This window comes from Crinia signifera, chromosome 7 (assembly GCF_055691185.1).
Source record: "Crinia signifera chromosome 7, ASM5569118v1, whole genome shotgun sequence".
Classification (NCBI taxonomy): domain Eukaryota; kingdom Metazoa; phylum Chordata; class Amphibia; order Anura; family Myobatrachidae; genus Crinia; species Crinia signifera.
In genome coordinates, this window is record NC_139223.1 from 12,405,135 (window position 1) to 12,431,158 (window position 26,024).

The 26,024-nt window shown below is 50.4% G+C and overlaps 1 protein-coding gene and 1 pseudogene across 1 annotated transcript; one reads left to right on the forward strand and one right to left on the reverse strand.

Moving 5' to 3' along the window:
- Window positions 1-473: 473 nt before the first annotated feature.
- Window positions 474-609, reverse strand: LOC146025450 (U2 spliceosomal RNA; annotated as a pseudogene).
- Window positions 610-6,707: 6,098 nt separating this feature from the next.
- Window positions 6,708-22,450, forward strand: LOC146021072 (microfibril-associated glycoprotein 4-like). The gene is made up of 6 exons (XM_083154874.1): window positions 6,708-6,713; window positions 6,797-6,884; window positions 14,150-14,307; window positions 17,146-17,242; window positions 18,002-18,184; window positions 22,149-22,450. The coding sequence occupies exons 1-6, from the start codon at window positions 6,708-6,710 to the stop codon at window positions 22,406-22,408; spliced, it is 792 nt and encodes a 263-aa protein (XP_083011000.1). The 3' UTR covers window positions 22,409-22,450.
- The last annotated feature ends 3,574 nt before the right edge of the window (window positions 22,451-26,024 follow it).

Below are 26,024 nucleotides of genomic sequence, written 5' to 3' on the forward strand. Positions count from 1 at the left end.
GCCATATTAGTGCATGGTGACTATGGGTCAGATGTACTAAGCTTCACAAAGTGATAAAATGGAGAGTGATAAACAGCCAGCCAATCAGCTCCTACCTGCCATGTCACAAACTGGGTTTGAAAAATGACAGGTAGGAGCTGATTGGCTGGTGGTTTATCACTCTCTATTTTATCACTTTGTGAAGCTTGCCGTTTGAGATCACCCGTGCATGTTCCGGCACCCCCGAGATTCCCTGGGGGCACAGTGCAGCCTTGGACCCCAGGCAGCCGGCCAGTCAGCGTCCGACCAAGTGTTTCTCTGCTCCCACCTAGGGCACTTTCCACCCCTGGCATGGGAATGGGTACTCCACTGGACTTTTCGAATGACTCTCTTAGGGGTTGAGACCCCCTCAGAAGAGCAATCTACTCAGTCTCAGTGTTTCTCCGATCCCAAGGTTAAGGTACTCAGCCAGACCTTTCACCACTCCCAGGCATGAGGGGTCCCACACCCTCCGCCCATCAGAGCAGCTACTCAGTCCGGCCTTTCACTATTCTCTGCCAGGGGCCGGTCCATACCCACTGATAAGAACAGATACTACACTTGATCTTAGCCAAAAGGCAGAGAAGCGATGTTAGTATTACACCTGCAGAGCCACACATTATAAGTACGGAGATATTACTCACTATTCATTTACATTTACTCATTTATTACCGGGAATTAGAACCCATCTTATCAGCAGGGGATAAGTGTCAAGCGTCCTTGATCTCCAAGCTCCACACTTCAGAATATATCACATATATAACGGGCATTAAAATCCCTGTGATTAAATTAATTAGGTTGGATAATTTCCAAATTACAGTGGAGCCTCATTTTCATGTTTCCTTGATCATTTCGCCTTAACTAAAATTGTGACTGCTGTCATACTTTCTCAAATAATGAGAATTATTTTTTTCAATATAGTTAGACGTACTACTTTATTAGCTTAATGTATCCATTAAAAGTTATGTTTTAAATTGTTCAATTATCATTATTTCAAGTGTGCCCCAAAAAGCCTTTGCTGTTCTCCCTTTTTCCGGTCACTCCTGTGACCCCTGTTATTTTCATATTACTCACTATGTCAGTATTATAAATGCAGGGAACTTATGGCCTTATTCCAGTTCATTCTTAGAGTCAAATTCCTTCTTAGATGGACAAAACCATGTGCACTGCAGGTGGCGCAGATGTAACATGTGCAGAGAGAGTTAGATTTGGGTGGGGTTTTACTTCAAAGTGAGATCTATATTGCAGTGTAAAAATAAGCAGTCAGTATTTTCCCTGCACAGAAACAAAATAACTCAACCAAATCTAAATCTCTCTGCACATGATACATCTACCCCCCTGCAGTGCACATGGTTTTGTCCAGCTAAGAAGGAATTTGCCTCTAAGAGTGAACTAGAATAAGGCCCTTACTCACTATGGGGCTTATTCTCACTTTATGGAAATAGCCCTATAAGCCCGTAACTAGATGTCAGTGTCTTTAGCTGCTGAAATACCACTAGCTGCACTGTACCACCATTGGCCCTGTGCTAGGTGCAGATATTCCGGCCTCCACATTGGCTGATTACGCGTCACTGCACTCCCATATTACACCCGTATGGTGCGCTGTCTGAGTGTATCTGCTAGTGGCAATAAACCAATAAAATAAAATAGAAAGTGGGCATTTAATGGGGATTTTGCAGATGAATACAGTAAATGAATACCATACAGCACTGCTTTATATATGTTCTGCATACGTTATAATGCTGCCGGATTTACCAATACAGGTCTCAACAGAATGATACTCAAACTCTATGAAGATATTATTTAGTTCAGACTCATAACTGGGGAGGTCACTAGTTGTCTTGTCTGGTATATCCTGGGTTATTAAGCACCACTTACTGTATACCCACCATCCCTTACCCTCTTCCCATCATTCTCCCTCACCCTCTCCCCATAACACTTTCTCTCTCTCTCTCTTATCCCATTTCTCTCTCCCCCCTTCTCTTATCCCATTTCTCTCTCTCCCTCTCTCTTATCCCATTTCTCTCTCACCCTCTCTTATCCCATTTCTCTCTCTCCCCTTCTCTTATCCCATTTCTCTCTCTCACCCTCACTTATCCCATTTCTCTCCCTCTCTTATCCCATTTCTCTCTCTCCCCTTCTCTTATCCCATTTCTCTCTCTCACCCTCTCTTATCCCATTTCTCTCTCCCCTTCTCTTATCCCATTTCTCTCTCCCCCTCTCTTATCCCATTTCTCTCTCCCCCTCTCTTATCCCATTTCTCTCTCTCCCCTTCTCTTATCCCATTTCTCTCTCCCCCTCTCTTATCCCATTTATCTCTCACCCTCTCTTATCCCATTTCTCTCTCTCCCCTTCTCTTATCCCATTTCTCTCTCACCCTCTCTTATGCCATTTCTCTCCCTCTCTTATCCCATTTCTCTCTCTCCCCTTATCTTATCCCATTTCTCTCTCCCCCTCTCTTATCCCATTTCTCTCTCCCCCTCTCTTATCCCATTTCTCTCTCACCCTCTCTTATCCCATTTCTCTCTCTCCCCTTCTCTTATCCAATTTCTCTCTCTCCCCTTCTCTTATCCCATTTCTCTCTCACTCTCTCTTATCCCATTCCTCTCCCTCTCTTATCCCATTTCTCTCCCTCTCTTATCCCATTTCTCTCTCACCCTCTCTTATCCCATTTTTCTCCCTCTCTTATCACATTTCTCTCTATCACCCTCTTTTAACCCATTTTGCTATCGCCCCTTTCTTATCCCATTTCTCTCTCCCCCTCTTATCCCATTTCTCTTTCGCTCTCTCTCCCCCTCTATCCCATTTCTCTCTCTCCCCCTCTATCCCATTTCTCTCTCTCCTCCTCTATCCCATTTCTCTCTCTCCCCCTCTATCCCATTTCTCTTTCTCCCCCTCTCTCTTATCCCATTTCTTTCTCTCCCCCTCTATCCCATTTCTCTCTCTCCCCCTCTATCCCATTTCTCTCTCTCCCCCTCTATCCCATTTCTCTCTCTCTCCCTCTATCTTATCCCATTTCTCTCTCTCCCCCTCTATCCCATTTCTCTCTCTCCTCCTCTGTCCCATTTTTCTCTCTCCCCCTCTATCCCATTTCTCTCTCTCCCCCTCTATCCCATTTCTCTCTTTCCCCCTCTATCCCATTTCTCTCTCTACCCCTCTCTCTTATCCCATTTCTCTCCCTCATACCATTTCTCTCTTTCCCCCTCTATCCCATTTCTCTCTCTCCCCCTCTATCCCATTTCTCTTTCTCCTCCTCTATCCCATTTCTCTCTCTCCCCCTCTATCCCATTTCTCTCTCCTCCTCTATCCCATTTCTCTCTCTCCCCCTCTATCCCATTTCTCTCTCTCCCCCTCTATCCCATTTCTCTCTCTCCTCCTCTATCCCATTTCTCTCTCTCCCCCTCTATCCCATTTCTCTCTCTCCCCCTCTCTCTTATCCCATTTCTCTCTCTGACACAGCATCTATTCTGCAGCACGAGGGGCTGGGGACATAGCCAGCAGCTCAGTGTGTAGATATTCAATGCCCTGTATTAGGGATATAAAGAGCGATGTATGAAAAACTTTTAATTATAGATGTGTGAAGAAAAATAATAAATGGTGCAAAAAGAGATTCATTAGATTGAAAATTGAAGATTAAAAACATTCTCTGTCTACTGTTATTATAGTGTTTGTCCGTTATTGGTATTATATAAGTAATTGCTGGGTTAGTGTGTGGTTATGATCTAATATAGATTTGTCACTCTTAAGGTCCATGCACACTGGGCGGCTTTCCCCCTGCCCGGCGTCGACGGGAGAGGGGAGGACGGCGTTGCATAGCGCAGCGCTACGCAAAGCCATCGTGAAAGCCGCTCCGTATAACCAGCAGAGGAGCAGCTTTCCCGGCGATGTAGCGGGAGCACGCAGCAGCACAGACCGCTCATTGCTGAAGCATACACACTGGGCGGCTTTTAGCTGAAAGCCACTCAAACATTCAGCTCATAGTCGCCCAGTGTGTATGGGCCTTAAGTGTGTCATGTGCTGCCAGTCAGCCGCAGCTTTCATCTGTACACTTGTTTGATGGATGTTTTATTCACAAGCTTGTGAGTAATATTTCAGCGCTTACAGTTGTGATACGTATTGACGTATATTTTGTTGCAGTAGTTACTTAATAAGGGAATCTTTAGTGGAGACAAATGTTTCCATGTGTTTCCCTTTTTGTATATATACAGATGGAGCACTGGTCTTCCACCGGAAGGGGATGTGTGTGCACGAGATACACGCGCATACCCTTCAACCGGAGCTCTCCCCGGGTCCCCGCCTCCTCGTCGCTGTCCCCCATCGCCATCCTCCACCTCCCTGCTCCCCCCCTAACCCTGTCCATCTCCCTGCAGTGGAGACGGCAGGGTTCCCGATCCCCGTCGACAGTAACCTGGGACGTGCGCGACCCAATCAGATGTACGTCCAATTGCTAGTGGGGGTGGTCTGGCGAGCCCCAGCACTGAATGAGTGTCTGTATATATGGTTTGCCTCTCCACTTACTATGTCCCAGAATACTATTAATTCTATTTTCTGAGGTTTATAGCAGTGCAAAAGAGTCCCTGAGCTTGTACCCTTCTATATAGGTGCACTGTGATTATGATACTGCAGTGGGAGAGAGAGTTTATATATATATATATATATATATATATATATATATATATATATATATATATATATACAGTACATAACACACCACACACAGTACAACACACACCCACAAACACTACAACGCGCACACACAAAAACTGTACACAACACATACACACACATACATACATACATACATACCACACCACACACAGTACAACACACACCCACATACACTACAACACAAACACAGTGAGGCACGCAGGGGGGGTTTTGGTTGCCCGGACCCCCCCCCCCTCCTCTTGGCAAGTGCCTTATATTATGACAACAATAGCACTGGTATATAATATGATCAGCAGAGCTGCCACCACATCATGCAGTGTAAAGGCCCCCATACACTAGCCGATTTTGGTCAGATTTAGGCCAGATCAGTCGGATCTGGCCTAAATCGGACCAAAATCGGCTAGTTTTGATGTCCCCTCAGATCCGATGCGCGGTCCCGTGCGCATCGGATCTGCGTCGGGTGGTCGGACCTGCTGCACGTCCGACCACCCGACTTGGGACCTAGTGGGGCGGTGCGGCGGTGGAGGGAGCAAGGGGGGCTGGGGACGCTGCGAGGGACACAGGCGGCATAGAGCCGGGCGGGGGGAGCCGGGAGCTGTCAGCACTGAATAAAAAAAAAAAAAGCCCATACAATGAATGGGCGGCCTGTGATTGGCTGAGCGCTCTCTCAGCCAGTCAGCAATTGGCTGAGAGAGCGCTCAGCCAATCACAGGCTGCCCATTCATTGTATACAGTAGGCTTTTTTTTCTAGCACTGACAGCTCCCGGCTCCCTCTGCCCGGCTCTATGCTGCCTGTGTCCCCCGCAGCGTCTGTGTCCCCCGCAGCGTCTGTGTCCCCCGCAGTGTCTGTGTCCCCGCAGCGTCCCCAGCCCCCCTGCTCCCACCAGCAGCCCCCCCCCCCCTGCTCCCCGGGTTATTTACATGTGATAAATTGAGACGATTTATCACATGTAAAAAATGGCACATCAAGTGCCAATCTAATCAAGCTCCCCCGGGGAGCAGCCGGGGAAGCTCAGGGGGAAGTCGGGGGCGACTTGTCCTAAGGACAAGTCACCCTAGTGTATGGGGGCCTTAAGGGACAGAGCGGAGCTGCTGCACATGCCCAGTGTACCAGCTTCTTCTACCACATTTACCGTGTGTGTGGATCTGAGCCCTCACACTGGACCAGAGAGCAGCTGCAAGGAGGAAGAGACAGGAGCCTTACCATGAAGTGGGAGATTGTGAGCATAGAAAGTGCAGTACTGGGTCTTTTATGTTTGTGTATATATTTATTATATGTTTAACCTTTTCCTGACCATTTATCTTATTTAAAGGTTTTGAAAGATCTTGTACAATATCCAAGTATAAAAAGACTGTACTTACTCCAATGCGCTGCAGACTAGAAGATTTTGGATTGCATTTGGATAGCCCCGTCTAAAAATCCTGCGTTTGCCACTGCACATAAAAACAGTACACAACACATACACAAACATACATAACACAACACACACAGTGCAACACACACCCAAATACACTAGAACACACACAAAAAATAAATGCATCATAGGTGCAATCTCAGGAGTGGATGTGGAATTCATCAACATACACAAGTCAGGAGCGGTGCGTTTCACACAACAACTCCACACCTGATGTCATTGCTGTCATTGAGTATCAATGCAAACACATTCTAACATTATGGTGGAGGCTTTAACAAATGACGGTCTCGGGCCTCTGGCACAGTATAAGATGACATTTTACAGCAATTTTGGAAATTTTAAAAAAATCCCTTTAAGGTTTTCCTGGGCAACGCTTGGCGGGTCAGCTAGTACTGAAACAAATAGTTAACGTCTCCGAGTGTCAGCAGAATCCGTCGCTCGTTCCTCCTGACACTTGCAGATTCTGGTTACAATGAACAAACACTTTTGGGTAAAAAGCCCCAACCCTGGATTTCCCCCATTTCCTTCCCCAATGCTCCGGGGCTGGGGATATATATTCCCCTGTCTGTCAGTGTCACACACACAGGAGACGGCTGCTACACTGCCATGCAGGTAAGTCATTCACCATCTTCATTCTCTGTCATTATCTTGTTCTGGTGCAGATATCTAACAGCCGGCTCTGGCCTTATCTCTAGATCCTCATCTTCATTGCATTGTGCCATGCTTACCGAATCACCGGGAGCCCAACCAATGGTCTATCCGGGGATCCACTGAAATCATTGGGTAAGATCAGTAGTGCAATGTTTGTTTATCTATCAGACTCTTAAGTGGGACATATATATGTGATACATTGTGTCACTTTACAGATCGACTGAACCATAGGAATCAATGTATCTATATTAAAGTTCCGGGAGCAGAACATTCCTCCATCTTAGGGAGTGAAGCTAAATGCCTATAGTCAGCATTACCATACTATCCCTCTAAGCTGGGAGGTTTGTGGATTCACACAGGTTATGCGGCTGCTTCTAACCAGGTGAAATGCAGGGTTAAAGTTTTCCAGCCCCAGAACCTGTGTAATTCATGAGTGCCCTGGTGGTGATATAATGTATATAATTTGAGAGGCAGCGTGTGACAGGGAGAGGCAGGGGGAGGCAGAGTGTGACAGGGAGAGGCAGGGGGAGGTAGAGTGTGACAGGGAGAGGCAGGGGGAGACAGAGTGTGACAGGAAGAGGCAGGGGGAGGCAGAGTGTGACAGGGAGAGGCAGGGGGAGACAGAGTGTGACAGGGAGAGGCTGGGGGAGGCAGAGTGTGACAGAGAGAGGCATAGTGTTACAGGGAGAGGCAGAGGGTGACAGGGAGAGGAAGGGGGAGGCAGAGTGTGACAGGGAGAGGGTGACAGGGAGAGGCAGAGGCTGACAGGGAGAGGCATGGGGAGGCAGAGTGTGACAGGGGGAGACAGAGTGTGACAGGGAGAGGCAGAGGATGACAGGGAGAGGCAGGGGGAGGCAGAGTGTGACAGAGAGAGGCATAGTGTTACAGGGAGAGGCAGAGGGTGACAGGGAGAGGCAGGGGAGGCAGAGTGTGACAGGGAGAGGGTGACAGGGAGAGGCAGAGGCTGACAGGGAGAGGCATGGGGAGGCAGAGTGTGACAGGGGGAGACAGAGTGTGACAGGGAGAGGCAGAGGATGACAGGGAGAGGCAGGGGGAAGCAGAGTGTGACAGGGAGAGGCAGAGGGAGGCAGAGTGTAACAGGGAGATGCAGGGTGTGACAGGGAGAGGCAGGGGAGGCAGAGTGTGACAGAGAGAGGCAGAGTGTGATAGGGAGATGCAGGGCATGACAGGGAGAGGCAGAGTGTGACAGGGAGAGGCAGAGTGTGACAGGGAGAGGCAGAGGATGACAAGGGGAGGCAGGGGGAGGCAGAGTGTGACAGGGAGAGACAGGGGAGGCAGAGTGTGACAGGGAGAGGCAGGGAGAGGCAGAGTGTGACAGGGAGAGACAGGGTGACAGGGAGAGGCAGGGAGGGGAAGGGAGTGGAAGAGGGTGATAGGGAGAGTAAGGGAGAGGAAGAGTGTGAAACAGAAAAAAAGTGGGTGAAAGGGAGAGGCAGAGGGTGATAGAGAGAGGCAGGGAGAGGCAGAGGTTGACAGGGAGAGGCAGAGAATGAACTGGAGAGATAGGGAGAGAAAGGGAGAGGCAGGGAGAGGCAGAGTTTGACAGGAAAAAACAGTGGGTGACAGGGACAGCAGTGGACTGCACCTGCTGCACTAATGGTAGTTCTACAGAGTCACTCGGAATCAAACATTCAAAATGTGCAAGCAAGAGCGCATACCTTACTTCCACATAAATGAAATGCCTGACACCATGTACAGGTATCTGTATACAGGAAGCGGGTGCTTACCTGTACTCACAATGGAACTGACGTTAACACTCCTCAAAAGGTATCTTTTCAACTCCTTCCTGATATGAAGTGATGATAAAGCTCCTCAGGAAATATCTCTATAGTATATTCCACTGCTTATATGTATAAATAACAATATATATACATTATCAAAATAATATTTGAACATAATTCTTAAAAACTTATGGAGTTCTGTCTGTTGGGCAAATGAGGGAGGCTTGAGATTAGGGCCCTTATTCAGATCACATTGCAGTACAAATTTGTTCTCAAAGGGGCAAAACCATGTGCATTGCAGGTGGGGCAGATGTAACATGTGCAGAGAGTTAGATGTGGGTGGGGTGTGTTGAAACTGAAATCTAAATTGCAGTTTTAAAATAATTGAACCAGCATTTACCCTGCACAGAAACAAAATAACTCACCCAAATCTAACTCTCTCTATACTTATTACATCTGCACCCCCCCCCCCTCATGGTTGCCTAACCCTCCCTGACATAGCAGCAATCTCCTTCTCTCCCTCACTAGTCTAGCAATCTCCCTCATGTCACCTTGCCCACATTACACTGTTATATCATAGTTACCTCCCCTCCTGCATTCTGCAGGAGTCTCCCTGAAATAGCAACAATCTCCCTCTCTCCCTCATTAGTCTTGCAATCTCCCTCATTTCACCTATCCCACATTACACTATTACATCATAGTTACCTCCCCTCCTGCATTCTGCAGGAGACTCCCAGACATAGCAGCAATCTCCATCTCTCCCTCATTAGTCTAGCAATCTCCCTCATGTCACCTTGCCCACATTACACTGTTATATCATAGTTACCTCCCCTCCTGCATTCTGCAGGAGTCTCCCTGAAATAGCAACAATCTCCCTCTCTCCCTCATTAGTCTTGCAATCTCCCTCATTTCACCTATCCCACATTACACTGTTACATCATAGTTACCTCCCCTCCTGCATTCTGCAGGAGACTCCCTGAAATAACAGCAATCTCCCTTCTCTCTCCCTCATTAGTCTAGCAATCTCCCTCATGTTACCTAGCCCACATTACACTGTTACATCATAGTTACTTCCCCTCCTGCATTCTGCAGGAGACTCCCTGACATAGCTGCAATCTCCCTCTCTAGCTCATCAGTCTAGCAATCTCCCTCATGTCACCTAGCCCATATTACACTGTTACATCATAGTTACCTCCCCTCCTGCATTCTGCAGGAGACTCCCTGACATAGCAGCAATCTCCCTCTCTCCCTCATTAGTCTAGCAATCTCCCTCATGTCACCTAGCCCACATTACACTGTTACATCGTAGTTACCTCCCCTCCTACATTCTGCAGGAGACTCCCTGACATAGCAGCAATCTACCTCTCTCCCTCATTAGTCTAGCAATCTCCCTCATGTCACCAAGCACACATTACACTGTTACATCATAGTTACCTCCCCTCCTGCATTCTGCAGGAGACTCCCTGACATAGCAGCAATCTCCCTCTCTCCCTCATTAGTCTAGCAATCTCCTTCATGTCACCTAGCACACATTACACTGTTACATCATAGTTACCTCACCTCCTACATTCTGCAGGAGACTCCCTGACATAGCAGCAATCTCCCTCTCTCCCTCATTAGTCTAGCAATCTCCCTCATGTCACCTAGCCCACATTACACTGTTACATCATAGTTCCCTCCCCTCCTGCATTCTGCAGGAGACTCCCTGACATAGTAGCAATCTCCCTCTCTCCCTCGTTAGTCTAGCAATCTCCCTCATGTCACCTAGCACACATTACACTGTTACATCATAGTTACCTCCCCTCCTGCATGCTGCAGGAGACTCCCTGACACAGCATCAATCTCCCTCTCTCCCTCATTAGTATAGCAATCTCCCTCATGTCACCTAGCCCACATTACACTGGTACATTTTTGGGGAAAAAAGGAATGAGAGACAGATACATTTACATTGAATTATCAGCACCATTTCCCAGCACTTTACCAAGTATAGTATCTCTTACTAACTGCTTTGGGACTCATCTACATTTGGATATAAGTCATTTAAAAAGATTCCTCTCAGATGTAGCAGTACACACCCACGCTTCTAGGTTCCACATTCACAATCTCTTTTCACAATCTCTCCATATATGGAGCTAGACACGCCCTTTGAGAGGAGAGGAGCATGACACGCCCCCTCATTGGGGCGCTGTGCAAAATTCTACTACCAACTATAATCTCCCTGAAACTAGTTTTTAAAAGTAGGCAAGTATGGCCGAGGTCTGGATCATAGGTGCTAAACTGGGAAGCACTAAACATAGGGCGAGATTTATTGTGTTGACCGTTTTTCCGAAAATGCGATTTTTGCTCAAATCGCCCTGTATCGCCGTTTTTTAAAATCGCATTTTTGCCGCAAAATTGCATATTTAATGAGGTGTGTATTCCGGCATGAAAAGTACGAGAAAGTGCGATGTAGGGCGATTTTCGGGATGAAAAGTGCATTTTTTTTAGTCATGAAAAGGTGCGATTTTGTTAAAATGTGCGATTTTGTGATAAAAAAAATAAATAAATAAATTGGCGTGAGGTCCCTGTACATAACCAGCCCCTGGCTCATTGAGCCGGACCTGGTTCCAAAAATACAGGGGACAAAAAGCGTAGGGGTCCCCCGTATTTCTGAAACCAGCCCCGGACTCTTGGACCGGTCCTGGTTCCAAAAATACGGGGGACCAAAAATCTGGGGGTCCCCCGTATTTTGAAACCAGCACCGGGCTCCAACAGCCCGCAGTGTCATGCCACAGCTGGGGGACACTTTTTACACAAGGTCCCCCGGCCGTACCATGAGCACCGTGGCTGGTCAGCCTTGGATGGGGTACCTGGAGGAGTGGGGACCCCCCCAATAAAGGGGTCCCCACCCCCAGGCTTCACCCGTCCAGGGCTGAAGCCCGGGGCTGTCACCGGCGTCCCTGGCCATTGGACGCCGGCCTGATATGGTTAAATTCACATTCTTAACATTGCTTAATACAGGAGAACTACAAGTGCCAGCAGACCTCCCCCGCATGCTGGGACTTAGAGAACAACAAGTCCCAGCATGCGGGGCATTAATGGGCCCGCTGGGACTTGTAGTCCACCTGTAAAAAGAATGTTAAAATAAAGCACACACACAGAAAAGTAAAACTTTATTACACACACATCCACACACACCTCACTTTTATACCGCTATACATACCGATCCAGGATCCAGCGCTGGTCTCTCTGCAGCAGAGCCGGACAGCCCGCACTGACAGCGGGCTGAACCGGCTTCCTCCAATGCAGCTAACAGCTTCTGTCGCGCTGTCCCAGCGCGACACAGGCTGAGAGCGTGATTGGGCGATGCATCTCCATGGAGACGCATAGCTCAGCCCTGATTGGCTGAGCTATGCGTCTCCATGGAGACAAATAAGCCGGAGATGCTCTCAGCCTCTGTTGCGCTGGGACAGAGGAAGGAGCTGCATCGGAGGAAGCCGGTTCAGCCCGCTGTCAGTGCGGGCTGTCCGGCTCTGCTGCAGAGAGACCAGCGCTGGATCCTGGATCGGTATGTATAGCGGTGTAAAAGTGAGGTGTGTGGATGTGTGGATGCAATAAAGTTTTACTTTTCTGTGTGTGTGTTTTCTTTTAACATTCTTTTTACAGGTGTACTACAAGTCCCAGCGGGCCCAGTAATGCCCCGCATGCTGGGAATTGTGGTTCTCCAAGTTCCAGCATGCCGGTGAGGTCTGCTGGCACTTGTAGTTCTCCTGTATTAAGCAATGTTAAGAATGTGAATTTAACCATATCAGGCCGGCGTCCAATGGCCAGGGACGCCGGTGACAGCCCCGGGCTTCAGCCCTGGACGGGTGAAGCCTGGGGGGGGGGACTCCTTTATTGGGGGGGTCCCCACTCCTCCAGGTACCCCGTCCAAGGCTGACCAGCCACGGTGTTCATGGTACGGCCGGGGGACCTTGTGTAAAAAGTGTCCCCTGGCTGTGGCATGACACTGCGGGCTGTTGGAGCCCGGTGCTGGTTTCAAAATACGGGGGACCCCCAGATTTTTGGTCCCCCGTATTTTTGGAACCAGGACAGGTCAAAGAGTCCGGGGCTGGTTTCAGAAATACGGGGGACCCCTACGCTTTTTGTCCCCCGTATTTTTGGAACCAGGTCCGGCTCAATGAGCCCGGGGCTGGTTATGTACAGGAGGGGGGACCTCACGCCCCAATTATTATTTTATATTACTTTTACACATATTTAACCAAAGAACCATACACAGATCACAATGATCTGTGCATGGTTCTGACAAAATCGCCATGTTTCTGACCAAATCGCCAGTCAGGATCAGGTCTATTTTTTTTTTGAACTTTAGACCATTTTTTTGGGCGATTTCCAAATTCGCATCTCATTAAAAATGCGAATTGTATCTTTTTCAATGGGGAAAACATCTGGATGCGAATTCCGGAGTTAAAAAAAATCACACTTGCAAAAAGTGCGATTTATGCCGCAAATCGCCACCCATTAAGTAGTCGATTTTGGAAAAAAATGAAAAAACGACCGTTTTTGCGATAAAAATCGCCAAAACCCCAACATCGATCTCTAATAAATGTCACCCCCCATGTTAGATTGTACCTTCTCTCAAGACCTTCTTCACATGAGCACCTCCAAACAAGAAAGACTCCCCCCAGCCTGCTGGGATCTGATTGGATGCAGGTGTTGATGGGAAAGTTACACGCATTACACCATTATCACATGAGAACGAGAGTCTGTGATCTTCTCAGAAAGGGCCAAATGTACTAAGCTTGAAAATTGATAAAATGGAGAGTGCCAGTCAGCCAATAAGCTCGTAACTGCCATGTTGCAGGCTGTGGTTGAAAAAATGCCAGGTAGGAGCCGATTGGCTGGTGGTTTATTACTCTCCATTTTATCACTTTTCAAGGCTTAGTACTTTTCGAGGCTCGGTCCTCAAGGACCCCCAACAGTGCACAATTTCCAGGTCACCCGGCAGGTGCACAGGTGCACTCATTAGTTCCTGACACATTTCAAAAGACCACAGGTGGAGCTAATTATTTCACCTTTGATTGTGTGTGGAGACCTGGAAAACATGCACTGTTGGGGGTCCTTGAGGACTGAGGTTGAGGACCACTGATCTAATGCGCAGGTTCTCAAAGTCGGTCCTCAAGTCCCCACACAGTGCAGGTCTCCTCACATAATCAAGTGAAATAATCAGCTCTGTGTGTGAATCTTTTCAATGTGTCAGTCAGTAATGAGTGCACCTGTCAGGTGACCTGGAAAACGTAAACTGTGTGGGGTCAGAGGACCGACTTCAAGAACCACTGCTCTAATGTCAAGTTCCAGGCTGTGCTCTCAAATTCTACATTGTTACTTTAATAGCGTGTCAGTAACATGGTGTCTAATGCCTGGCAAATCCACTGGAGAGCCAGCCACACCTATGTGCTAAGTGACCACACCCCTTAAACCCCCTTGACCCCTTCCACTGCATTCCTCCAGTGGTCCTTCATGCTCGAGCCCCACACTGCACCTATTGCCTTTAGTCAAATTATAGTCCCTGGCTAATATCCTCAAGGTGCGATCAATAGCATCCATTGACGCGTTTCACTCCTCTGCTTGCGCATTTCAGTGAGTCATTTCCATAATTACCATTTATTCCTTCAGCTCCCCAACAAACTGAGGTGAAAGGAATCCCTATGGACTGTCAGGATATCTGGGATGGAAACCATCGCACCAGTGGAGTCTATATCATATTCCCACAAGGAGCACAGCGCCCTCTGCCTGTGTATTGTGACATGACAGCTGACGGCATGGCCTGGACGGTGAGATGTGAAATTGGGGTTTATTCAGAAAGAAATGAATGGGACAAACTTGAAGGGGGACCGACTCACTACACAATTACTGAAATACTCTTAAAACTAAGTAACAAAAAATATGTGTATGAAGTCACACAGCTAGTGCCCCGCTGCCTGTGTCTCACTGTTACTGCCCCGCCTCCTGTGTCACACTGCTAGTGCCCCGCCACCTGTGTCATACTGTTAGTACCCTGCCGCCTTTGTCACACTGCTAGTACCCTGCTGTCTGTGTCACACTGTTAGGGCCCCGCCGCCTCTGTCACACTGCTAGTGCCCCGCTGCCTGTGTCACACTGCTAGTGCCCCGCTGCCTGTGTCACACTGCTAGTGCCCCGCTGCCTGTGTCACACTACTAGTACCCCGCTGCCTGTGTCTTACAGCTAGTGCCCCGCTGCCTGTGTCTCACTGTTACTGCGCCGCCTCCTGTGTCACACTGCTAGTGCCCCGCCGCCTGTGTCACCCTGCTAGTGCCCCGCCACCTGTGTCACACTGTTAGTGCCCCGCCGCCTGTGTCACACTGTTAGTACCCCGCCGCCTTTGTCACACTGCTAGTACCCTGCTGTCTGTGTCACACTGTTAGGGCCCCGCCGCCTCTGTCACACTGCTAGTGCCCCGCCGCCTCTGTCACACTGCTAGTGCCCCGCTGCCTGTGTCACACTGCTAGTGCCCCGCTGCCTGTGTCACACTGCTAGTGCCCCGCCGCCTGTGTCACACTGCTAGTGCCCCGCCGCCTGTGTCACACAGCTAGTGCCCCGCTGCCTGTGTCTCACTGTTACTGCCCCGCCTCCTGTGTCACACTGCTAGTGCCCCGCCGCCTGTGTCACACTGCTAGTGCCCCGCCGCCTGTGTCTCACTGTTAGTGCCCCGCCTCCTGTGTCACACTGCTAGTGCCCCGCCGCCTGTGTCACCCTGCTAGTGCCCCGCCGCCTGTGTCTCACTGTTAGTACCCCGCCGCCTGTGTCACACTGCTAGTGCCCCGCCGCCTGTGTCACACTGCTAGTGCCCCGCCGCCTGTGTCACAGTGCTAGTGCCCTGCCGCCTGTGTCACACTGCTAGTACCTCGCCGCCTGTGTCATACTGCTAGTACCCCGCCGCCTGTGTCACACTGCTAGTACCCCGCTGCCTGTGTCACACTGCTAGTACCCCGCTGCCTGTGTCACACAGCTAGTGCCTGTGTCTCACTGTTACTGCCCCGCCTCCTGTGTCACACTGCTAGTGCCCCGCCGCCTGTGTCACACTGCTAGTGCCCGCCGCCTGTGTCTCACTGTTAGTGCCCCGCCTCCTGTGTCACACTGCTAGTGCCCCGCCGCCTGTGTCAGACTGCTAGTGCCCCGCCGCCTGTGTCTCACTGTTAGTACCCCACCGCCTGTTTCACACTGCTAGGCCCCGCCGCCTGTGTCTCACTGTTAGTGCCCCGCCGCCTGTGTCACACTGCTAATGCCCCGCCGCCTGTGTCCCACTGCTAGTACCCCGCTGCCTGTGTCACACTGCTAGTGCCCCACCGCCTGTGTCTCACTGTTAGTACCTTGCTGCCTGTGTCACACTGCTAGTTCCCTGCTGCCTGTGTCACACTGCTAGTGCCCCGCCGCCTGTGTCACACTGCTAGTACCCCGCCGCCTGTGTCACACTGTTAGTGCCCCGCTGCCTGTGTCACACTGCTAGTGCCCCGCCGCCTGTGTCACACTGCTAGTACCCCGCCGCCTGTGTCACACTGCTAGTACCCCGCCGCCTGTGTCACACTGTTAGTGCCCCGCTGCCTGTGTCACACTGTTAGTGCCCCGCCGCCTGTGTCACACTGCTAGTGCCCCGCCGCCTGTGTCACACTGCTAGTACCCCGCCGCCTGTGTCACACTGTTAGTGCCCCGCCGCCTGTGTCACACTGTTAGTGCCCCGCCGCCTGTGTCACACTGTTAGTGCCCCGCTGCCTGTTTCACACTGTTAGTGCCCCGCCGCCTGTGTCACACTGTTAGTGCCCCGCTGCCTGTGTCACACTGTTAGTGCCCCGCTGCCTGTGTCACACTGCTAGTGCCCCGCCGCCTGTGTCACACTGCTAGTACCCCACCGCCTGTGTCACACTGTTAGTGCCCCGCCGCCTGTGTCACACTGTTAGTGCCCCGCCGCCTGTGTCACACTGCTAGTGCCCCGCCGCCTGTGTCACACTGCTAGTACCCCGCCGCCTGTGTCACACTGTTAGTGCCCCGCCGCCTGTGTCACACTGTTAGTGCCCTGCCGCCTGTGTCACACTGTTAGTGCCCCGCTGCCTGTGTCACACTGTTAGTGCCCCGCTGCCTGTGTCACACTGCTAGTGCCCCGCCGCCTGTGTCACACTGCTAGTACCCCGCCGCCTGTGTCACACTGTTAGTGCCCCGCTGCCTGTGTCACACTGTTAGTGCCCCGCTGCCTGTGTCACACTGTTAGTGCCCCGCTGCCTGTGTCACACTGTTAGTGCCCCGCTGCCTGTGTCACACTGTTAGTGCCCCGCTGCCTGTGTCACACTGTTAGTGCCCCGCTGCCTGTTTCACACTGTTAGTGCCCCGCTGCCTGTGTCACACTGTTAGTGCCCCGCTGCCTGTGTCACGCTGTTAGTGCCCCGCTGCCTGTGTCACACTGTTAGTGCCCCACTGCCTGTGTCACACTGTTAGTGCTCCGCTGCCTGTGTCACACTGTTAGTGCCCCACTGCCTGTGTCACACTGTTAGTGCTCCGCTGCCTGTGTGACACTGTTAGTGCCCCGCTGCCTGTGTCACGCTGTTAGTGCCCCGCTCCCGACCCTCTCTCTGATACGCGATACCGCTCCTCTCTGGCAGGTGTTTCAGAGGCGGCTGGATGGCTCAGTGGATTTCCAGAAACCCTGGCTAGATTATGTGAATGGGTTTGGGACTGCGGACGGAGAGTACTGGCTGGGTAAGCATGCCACCACCCCACAGTCCTTATTACAGCGTCGCACTATGGGGCCGATTCAGACCTGATGGTGGGGGTCTGCGCATGTGCATAGTCACTCATTCGCAACCCCCCGGAGCGAATAAGTCATACACTCACCAGGGCATTCGCTACATAACGGCCAGGCAGGCGGCGCCCACAGCGGACCACCAGTGTTTTATGGGTGTGCCTACAAAAATGCTTCCCCTGTGAATGCTGGTGTTCCTATACCTGCTTGGGGGGTAGCGCGGGGGTACGGGTGGTGGGGGGGGTGCGAGTTCACTTTGCAGTGAGTATACGCAGCCCAGCGTGCAGGCGTGAATCAGGCACAATGTCATCACTATTAATGGACGCAGTCGGCATGTTGACAATCATGTACCTATCGATAACATCGATGTGGCCCAATTGAGCTGAATACACAGATAATGGGGGAGGTCACAGAGGGGCCGCGGGAGGGGTACACACTAGCGATGGTCGTAACAAATAATTGGTAAAAATATCATCTAGTGTGAAACACGGGGACATTTACTAAGGTGGGAGTTCTACTGAAGATGGGACGTTGTCCATAGCAACCAATCAGATTCTATTTGTTATCTTCTAGAAGGTGCTAAATAAAGTAGAACCTAATTGGTTGCTATGGGCAACATCACATCCCACCTTAATACATTGACCCCTCAGTGTCCGGTGTGCTGACACTCTCTGCACTGCGCACGTCGCCCATCTGTGTTCTGTTCCCTGCACCAGGCCTGCAGAACATCTATCGCCTGGCGATGGGGGGCGACTGTGAGCTGAGGGTGGACCTGGAAGATTTCGGTGGGCGCAGAGTATCGGCTCAGTACACGAACTTCAGCCTATCCCGTCATGCCCTGAACCCCGAGAGCGATGGCTACAGACTGTACGTGGGCACAGTCACTGATGGGGGTGCAGGTAAATTGGGGAATCAGTTACTGTAAGCATAACCGCCCAGAGCTGGTGGGATGGGAGCAGAGAGGACATGTGTGATGGCCAATGGATTATGGATGGTCAATGTTATAGTCTCACAGCACTAACCGCGGTCACACTGTACCCCCAGCATCACAGTCCCACAGCACTAACCGCGGTCACACTATACCCCCAGCATCACAGTCCCACAGCACTAACCGCGGTCACACTGTACCCCCAGCATCACAGTCCCACAGCACTAACCGCGGTCACACTATACCCCCAGCATCACAGTCCCACAGCACTAACCGCGGTCACACTGTACCCCCAGCATCACAGCCCCACATAACTAACCGCGGTCACACTATACCCCCAGCATCACAGCCCCACAGCAATAAACGCGGTCACACTGTACCCCCAGCATCACAGCCCCACAGCACTAACCGCGGTCACACTGTACCCCCAGCATCACAGCCCCACAGCAATAAACGCGGTCACACTGTACCCCCAGCATCACAGCCCCACAGCACTAACCGCTGTCACACTGTACCCCCAGCATCACAGTCCCACATAACTAACCGCGGTCACACTATACCCCCAGCATCACAGCCCCACAGCAATAAACGCGGTCACACTGTACCCCCAGCATCACAGCCCCACAGCACTAACCGCGGTCACACTGTACCCCCAGCATCACAGCCCCACAGCAATAAACGCGGTCACACTGTACCCCCAGCATCACAGCCCCACAGCACTAACCGCTGTCACACTGTACCCCCAGCATCACAGCCCCACAGCACTAACCGCGGTCACACTGTACCCCCAGCAACACAGTCCCACAGCACTAACCGCTGTCACACTGTACCCCCAGCATCACAGTCCTACATAACTAACCGCGGTCACACTGTACCCCCAGCATCACAGTCCCACAGCACTAACCACGGTCACACTGTACCCCCAGCATCACAGTCCCACATAACTAACCGCGGTCACACTATACCCCCAGCATCACAGCCCCACAGCAATAAACGCGGTCACACTGTACCCCCAGCATCACAGCCCCACAGCACTAACCGCGGTCACACTGTACCCCCAGCATCACAGCCCCACAGCAATAAACGCGGTCACACTGTACCCCCAGCATCACAGCACTAACCGCTGTCACACTGTACCCCCAGCATCACAGCCCCACAGCACTAACCGCGGTCACACTGTACCCCCAGCAACACAGTCCCACAGCACTAACCGCTGTCACACTGTACCCCCAGCATCACAGTCCTACATAACTAACCGCGGTCACACTGTACCCCCAGCATCACAGTCCCACAGCACTAACCGCGGTCACACTGTACCCCCAGCATCACAGTCCCACATAACTAACCGCGGTCACACTATACCCCCAGCATCACAGCCCCACAGCAATAAACGCGGTCACACTGTACCCCCAGCATCACAGCACTAACCGCGGTCACACTGTACCCCCAGCAACACAGTCCCACAGCACTAACCGCTGTCACACTGTACCCCCAGCATCACAGTCCTACATAACTAACCGCGGTCACACTGTACCCCCAGCATCACAGTCCCACAGCACTAACCGCGGTCACACTGTACCCCCACCACCACAGTCCCACATAACTAACCGCTGTCACACTGTACCCCCAGCATCACAGTCCCACATTACTAACCGCTGTCACACTGTACCCCCACCACCACAGTCCCACATAACTAACCGCTGTCACACTGTACCCCCAGCATCACAGTCCCACATTACTAACCGCTGTCACACTGTACCCCCACCACCACAGTCCCACATAACTAACCGCTGTCACACTGTACCCCCAGCATCACAGTCCTACATAGCTAACCGCTGTCACACTGTACCCCCAGCATCACAGACCTACATAGCTAACCGCTGTCACACTGTACCTTCACCACCACAGTCCCACATAACTAACCGCTGTCACACTGTACCCCCAGCATCACAGTCCCACATTACTAACCGCTGTCACACTGTACCCCCAGCATCACAGTCCTACATAGCTAACCGCTGTCACACTGTACCCCCACCACCACAGTCCCACAGTACCCCCAGCATTACAGTCCCACAGCACTAACCGCTGTCACACTGTACCCCCACCACCACAGTCCCACAGCACTAACCGCTGTCACACTGTACCCCCAGCATCACAGTCCCACATAGCTAACCGCTGTCACACTGTACCCCCACCACCACAGTCCCACATAACTAAACGCTGTCACACTGTACCCCCAGCATCACAGTCCTACATAGCTAACCGCTGTCACACTGTACCCCCACCACCACAGTCCCACATAACTAACCGCTGTCACACTGTACCCCCAGCATTACAGTCCCACAGCACTAACCGCTGTCACACTGTACCCCCACCACCACAGTCCCACAGCACTAACCGCTGTCACACTGTACCCCCAGCATCACAGTCCCACATAGCTAACCTCTGTCACACTGTTCCCCCACCACCACAGTCCCACATAACTAAACACTTTCACACTGTACCCCCAGCATCACAGTCCCACAGCACTAACCACTGTCACACTGTACCCCCAGCATCACAGTCCCACATAGCTAACCGCTGTCACACTGTACCGCCACCACCACAGTCCCACATAACTAAACGCTGTCACACTGTACCCCCAGCATCACAGTTCCACATTACTAACCGCTGTCACACTGTACCCCCAGCATCACAGTCCTACATAGCTAACCGCTGTCACACTGTACCCCCAGCATCTCAGTCCCACAGCACTAACCACTGTCACACTGTACCCCCAGCATCACAGTCCCACATTACTAACCGCTGTCACACTGTACCCCCAGCATCACAGTTCCACATTACTAACCGCTGTCACACTGTACCCCCAGCATCACAGTCCTACATAGCTAACCACTGTCACACTGTACCAGCATCTCAGTCCCACAGCACTAACCACTGTCACACTGTACCCCCACCACCACAGTCCCACATAACTAACCGCTGTCACACTGTACCCCCAGCATCACAGCCCCACATAACTAACCGCTGTCACACTGTACCCCCAGCATCACAGTCCCACAACACTAACTGCTGTCATGCTGTACCCCCACCACCACAGTCCCACATAACTAACCGCTGTCACACTGTACCCCCAGCATCACAGTCCCACATTACTAACCGCTGTCACACTGTACCCCCAGCATCACAGCCCCACATAACTACCCGCTGTCACACTGTACCCCCATCATCACAGCCCCACAACACTAACTGCTGTCATGCTGTACCCCCAGCATCACAGTCCCACAGCACTAACTGCTGTCATGCTGTACCCCCATCACCACAGTCCCACAACACTAACTGCTGTCATGCTGTACCCACATCATCACAGTCCCACAACACTAACTGCTGTCATGCTGTACCCATATCATCACAGTCCCACAACACTAACTGCTGTCATGCTGTACCCCCATCATCACAGTCCCACAACACTAACTGCTGTCATGCTGTACCCACATCATCACAGTCCCACAACACTAACTGCTGTCATGCTGTACCCCCATCATCAGTCCCACAACACTAACCATTACTGCCATCATCACAGTCCCACACTAACCACCGTCCCACACTAACCATTGTCACACTTTACCCCATCATCATCCCCACAACACTAACCACTGTCATGATGTACCGCCCATTGGGGCAGATGTATTAAGCCTTAACAAGAGATAAAAGCAAGGGTGATAAAAGAGAGATAAAGGAGCTGATTGGCTGGAAGTTTATCTCTCTTTATCACCTTTGCATTTATCTCTTGTTAAGGCTTAATACATCTGCCCCATTATGACAACACTAAACGCTGTACCTTACACATTGTCCCAGCAGTTAGTGCTGTAGGACACAGGACACGAGCCATGTGCTGTGCGTGTGACTCATCCTCTCTCTCTGTCACATTGCAGGTGACGCCCTGAGCCCTCATGTACAACACATGTTCTCCACATTTGATAAAGACCAAGATGAGGACTTTCAGAACTGTGCTGAGTACTGGGGCGGAGGGTTCTGGTACCACTCTGGCGGCTGTGCCGGGGCCGGGCTCAATGCTCGCTACAACGCCACAGAACCCCTGCAGAACGCATTTTCCTGGACACCATGGGTGGACTTCCCGGAGACGCTTCGGGCAAGCGAGATGAAGATGAGGAGGGTCCTGAGCAGTGACTAGAGCGAGACAACATTGTAGTGCGTGCCACAGCTGTATACACAATAAAAGCGACTAGTGTGATACACACCGCAGTGCCCATTACTGGCTGTGATTTGTCCTCCATGGAAGATATTTTTATCAGTAATTGTCGGAATAGTATCATGCGGGATTGTCAGGACCCTTACAATCATTTTTCTCTTTCTTACCATATAACAAACGGTTACGGCGCATTAGGTCCAGAACCTCGTGTTTGGAAAAAAAAGCTTTTTCCCAGCTGCAGTTACTGATTTTAACCAAAATTGTTCATTTGCATTTTTCTGTGTCCAAGAATATAATTTGTTGTTTTACAATGACAATAAATATTATCTTATCTTAGAGCGAGAGCGCTCGTGTGTGATCATTGTAGTGTGTGACACAGCTGTATACACAATAACAGTGACTAGTGAGAGAGCGCTCGTGTGTGATCATTGTAGTGTGTGACACAGCTGTATACACAATAACAGTGACTAGTGAGAGAGCGCTCGTGTGTGATCATTGTAGTGTGTGACAGCTGTATACACAATAACAGTGACTAGTGAGAGAGCGCTCGTGTGTGATCATTGTAGTGTGTGACACAGCTGTATACACAATAACAGTGACTAGTGAGAGAGCGCTCGTGTGTGATCATTGTAGTGTGTGACACAGCTGTATACACAATAACAGCGCCTAGTGTGAGAGCGCTCATGTGTGTGATCATTGTAGTGTGACACAGCTGTATACACAACAGCGACTAGTGCGAGAGCGCTCGTGTGTGATCATTGTAGTGTGCGACAGCTGTATACACAATAGCAACGTAGTGCGAGAGCGCTCGTGTTTGATCATTGTAGTGTGTGACACAGCTGTATACACAATAGCAGCGTAGTGCGAGAGCGCTCATGTGTGATCATTATAGTGTGTGACACCGCTGTATACACAATAGCAACGTAGTGCGAGAGCGCTTGTGTGTGATCATTGTAGTGTGCGACACAGCTGTATACACAATAACAGCGACTAGTGTGAGAGCGCTCGTGTGTGATCATTGTAGTGTGTGACACCGCTGTATACACAATAACAGTGACTAGTGCGAGAGCGCTCGTGTGTGATCATTGTAGTGTGTGACACAGCTGTATACACAATAGCAGCGTAGTGCGAGAGCGCTCGTGTGTGATCATTGTAGTGTGCGACACAGCTGTATACACAATAACAGCGACTAGTGTGAGAGCGCTCGTGTGTGATCATTGTAGTGTGCGACAGCTGTGTACACAATAGCAGCGTAGTGCGAGAGCTCTCGTGTGTGATCATTGTAGTGTGTGACACAGCTGTATACACCATAGCAGCGTAGTGCGAGAGCGCTCGTGTGTGATCATTGTAGTGTGCGACACAGCTGTATACACATTAACAGTGACTAGTGCAAGAGCGCTCATGTGTGATCATTGTAGTGTGTGACACAGCTGTATACACAATAGCAGTGTAGTGCGAGAGCGCTCGTGTGTGATCATTGTAGTGTGCGACACAGCTGTATACACAATAGCAGCGTAGTGCGAGAGCTCTCGTGTGTGTTCATTGTAGTGTGTGACACAGCTGTATACACATTAACAGTGACTAGTGCAAGAGCGCTCATGTGTGATCATTGTAGTGTGCAACAGCTGTGTACACCATAGCAGCGTAGTGCGAGAGCGCTCGTGTGTGATCATTGTAGTGTGTGACACAGCTGTATACACCATAGCAGCGTAGTGCGAGAGCGCTCGTGTGTGATCATTGTAGTGTGCGACACAGCTGTATACACATTAACAGTGACTAGTGCAAGAGCGCTCATGTGTGATCATTGTAGTGTGTGACACAGCTGTATACACAATAGCAGTGTAGTGCGAGAGCGCTCGTGTGTGATCATTGTAGTGTGCGACAGCTGTGTACACAATAGCAGCGTAGTGCGAGAGCTCTCGTGTGTGTTCATTGTAGTGTGTGACACAGCTGTATACACATTAACAGTGACTAGTGCAAGAGCGCTCATGTGTGATCATTGTAGTGTGCAACAGCTGTGTACACCATAGCAGCGTAGTGCGAGAGCGCTCGTGTGTGATCATTGTAGTGTGCGATACAGCTGTATACACATTAACAGTGACTAGTGAAAGAGCGCTCATGTGTGATCATTGTAGTGTGCGACACAGCTGTATACACCATAGCAGCGTAGTGCGAGAGCGCTCGTGTGTGATCATTGTAGTGTGCGACACAGCTGTATACACAATAACAGTAACTAGTGCGAGAGCGCTCGTGTGTGATCATTGTAGTGTGCGACAGCTGTATACACAATAACAGTAACTAGTGCGAGAGCGCTCGTGTGTGATCATTGTACACAATGAACCCCTGCAGAACGCATTTTCCTGGACACCATGGGTGGACTTCCCGGAGACGCTTCGGGCAAGCGAGATGAAGATGAGGAGGGTCCTGAGCAGTGACTAGAGCGAGACAACATTGTAGTGCGTGCCACAGCTGTATACACAATAAAAGCGACTAGTGTGATACACACCGCAGTGCCCATTACTGGCTGTGATTTGTCCTCCATGGAAGATATTTTTATCAGTAATTGTCGGAATAGTATCATGCGGGATTGTCAGGACCCTTACAATCATTTTTCTCTTTCTTACCATATAACAAACGGTTACGGCGCATTAGGTCCCAGAACCTCGTGTTTGGAAAAAAAAGCTTTTTCCCAGCTGCAGTTACTGATTTTAACCAAAATTGTTCATTTGCATTTTTCTGTGTCCAAGAATATAATTTGTTGTTTTACAATGACAATAAATATTATCTTATCTTAGAGCGAGAGCGCTCGTGTGTGATCATTGTAGTGTGTGACACAGCTGTATACACAATAACAGTGACTAGTGAGAGAGCGCTCGTGTGTGATCATTGTAGTGTGTGACACAGCTGTATACACAATAACAGTGACTAGTGAGAGAGCGCTCGTGTGTGATCATTGTAGTGTGTGACAGCTGTATACACAATAACAGTGACTAGTGAGAGAGCGCTCGTGTGTGATCATTGTAGTGTGTGACACAGCTGTATACACAATAACAGTGACTAGTGAGAGAGCGCTCGTGTGTGATCATTGTAGTGTGTGACACAGCTGTATACACAATAACAGCGCCTAGTGTGAGAGCGCTCATGTGTGTGATCATTGTAGTGTGACACAGCTGTATACACAACAGCGACTAGTGCGAGAGCACTCGTGTGTGATCATTGTAGTGTGCGACAGCTGTATACACAATAGCAACGTAGTGCGAGAGCGCTCGTGTTTGATCATTGTAGTGTGTGACACAGCTGTATACACAATAGCAGCGTAGTGCGAGAGCGCTCATGTGTGATCATTATAGTGTGTGACACCGCTGTATACACAATAGCAACGTAGTGCGAGAGCGCTTGTGTGTGATCATTGTAGTGTGCGACACAGCTGTATACACAATAACAGCGACTAGTGTGAGAGCGCTCGTGTGTGATCATTGTAGTGTGTGACACCGCTGTATACACAATAACAGTGACTAGTGCGAGAGCGCTCGTGTGTGTGATCATTGTAGTGTGTGACACAGCTGTATACACAATAGCAGCGTAGTGCGAGAGCGCA

Excerpts from the sequence above, each read along its gene's own strand:
- LOC146021072 (XM_083154874.1), top strand. Across the intron at positions 6,885-14,149 it reads GGATCCACTGAAATCATTGG|CTCCCCAACAAACTGAGGTG; the intron begins GTAAGATCAGTA and ends TTATTCCTTCAG. Across the intron at positions 17,243-18,001 it reads GGACGGAGAGTACTGGCTGG|GCCTGCAGAACATCTATCGC; the intron begins GTAAGCATGCCA and ends TCCCTGCACCAG.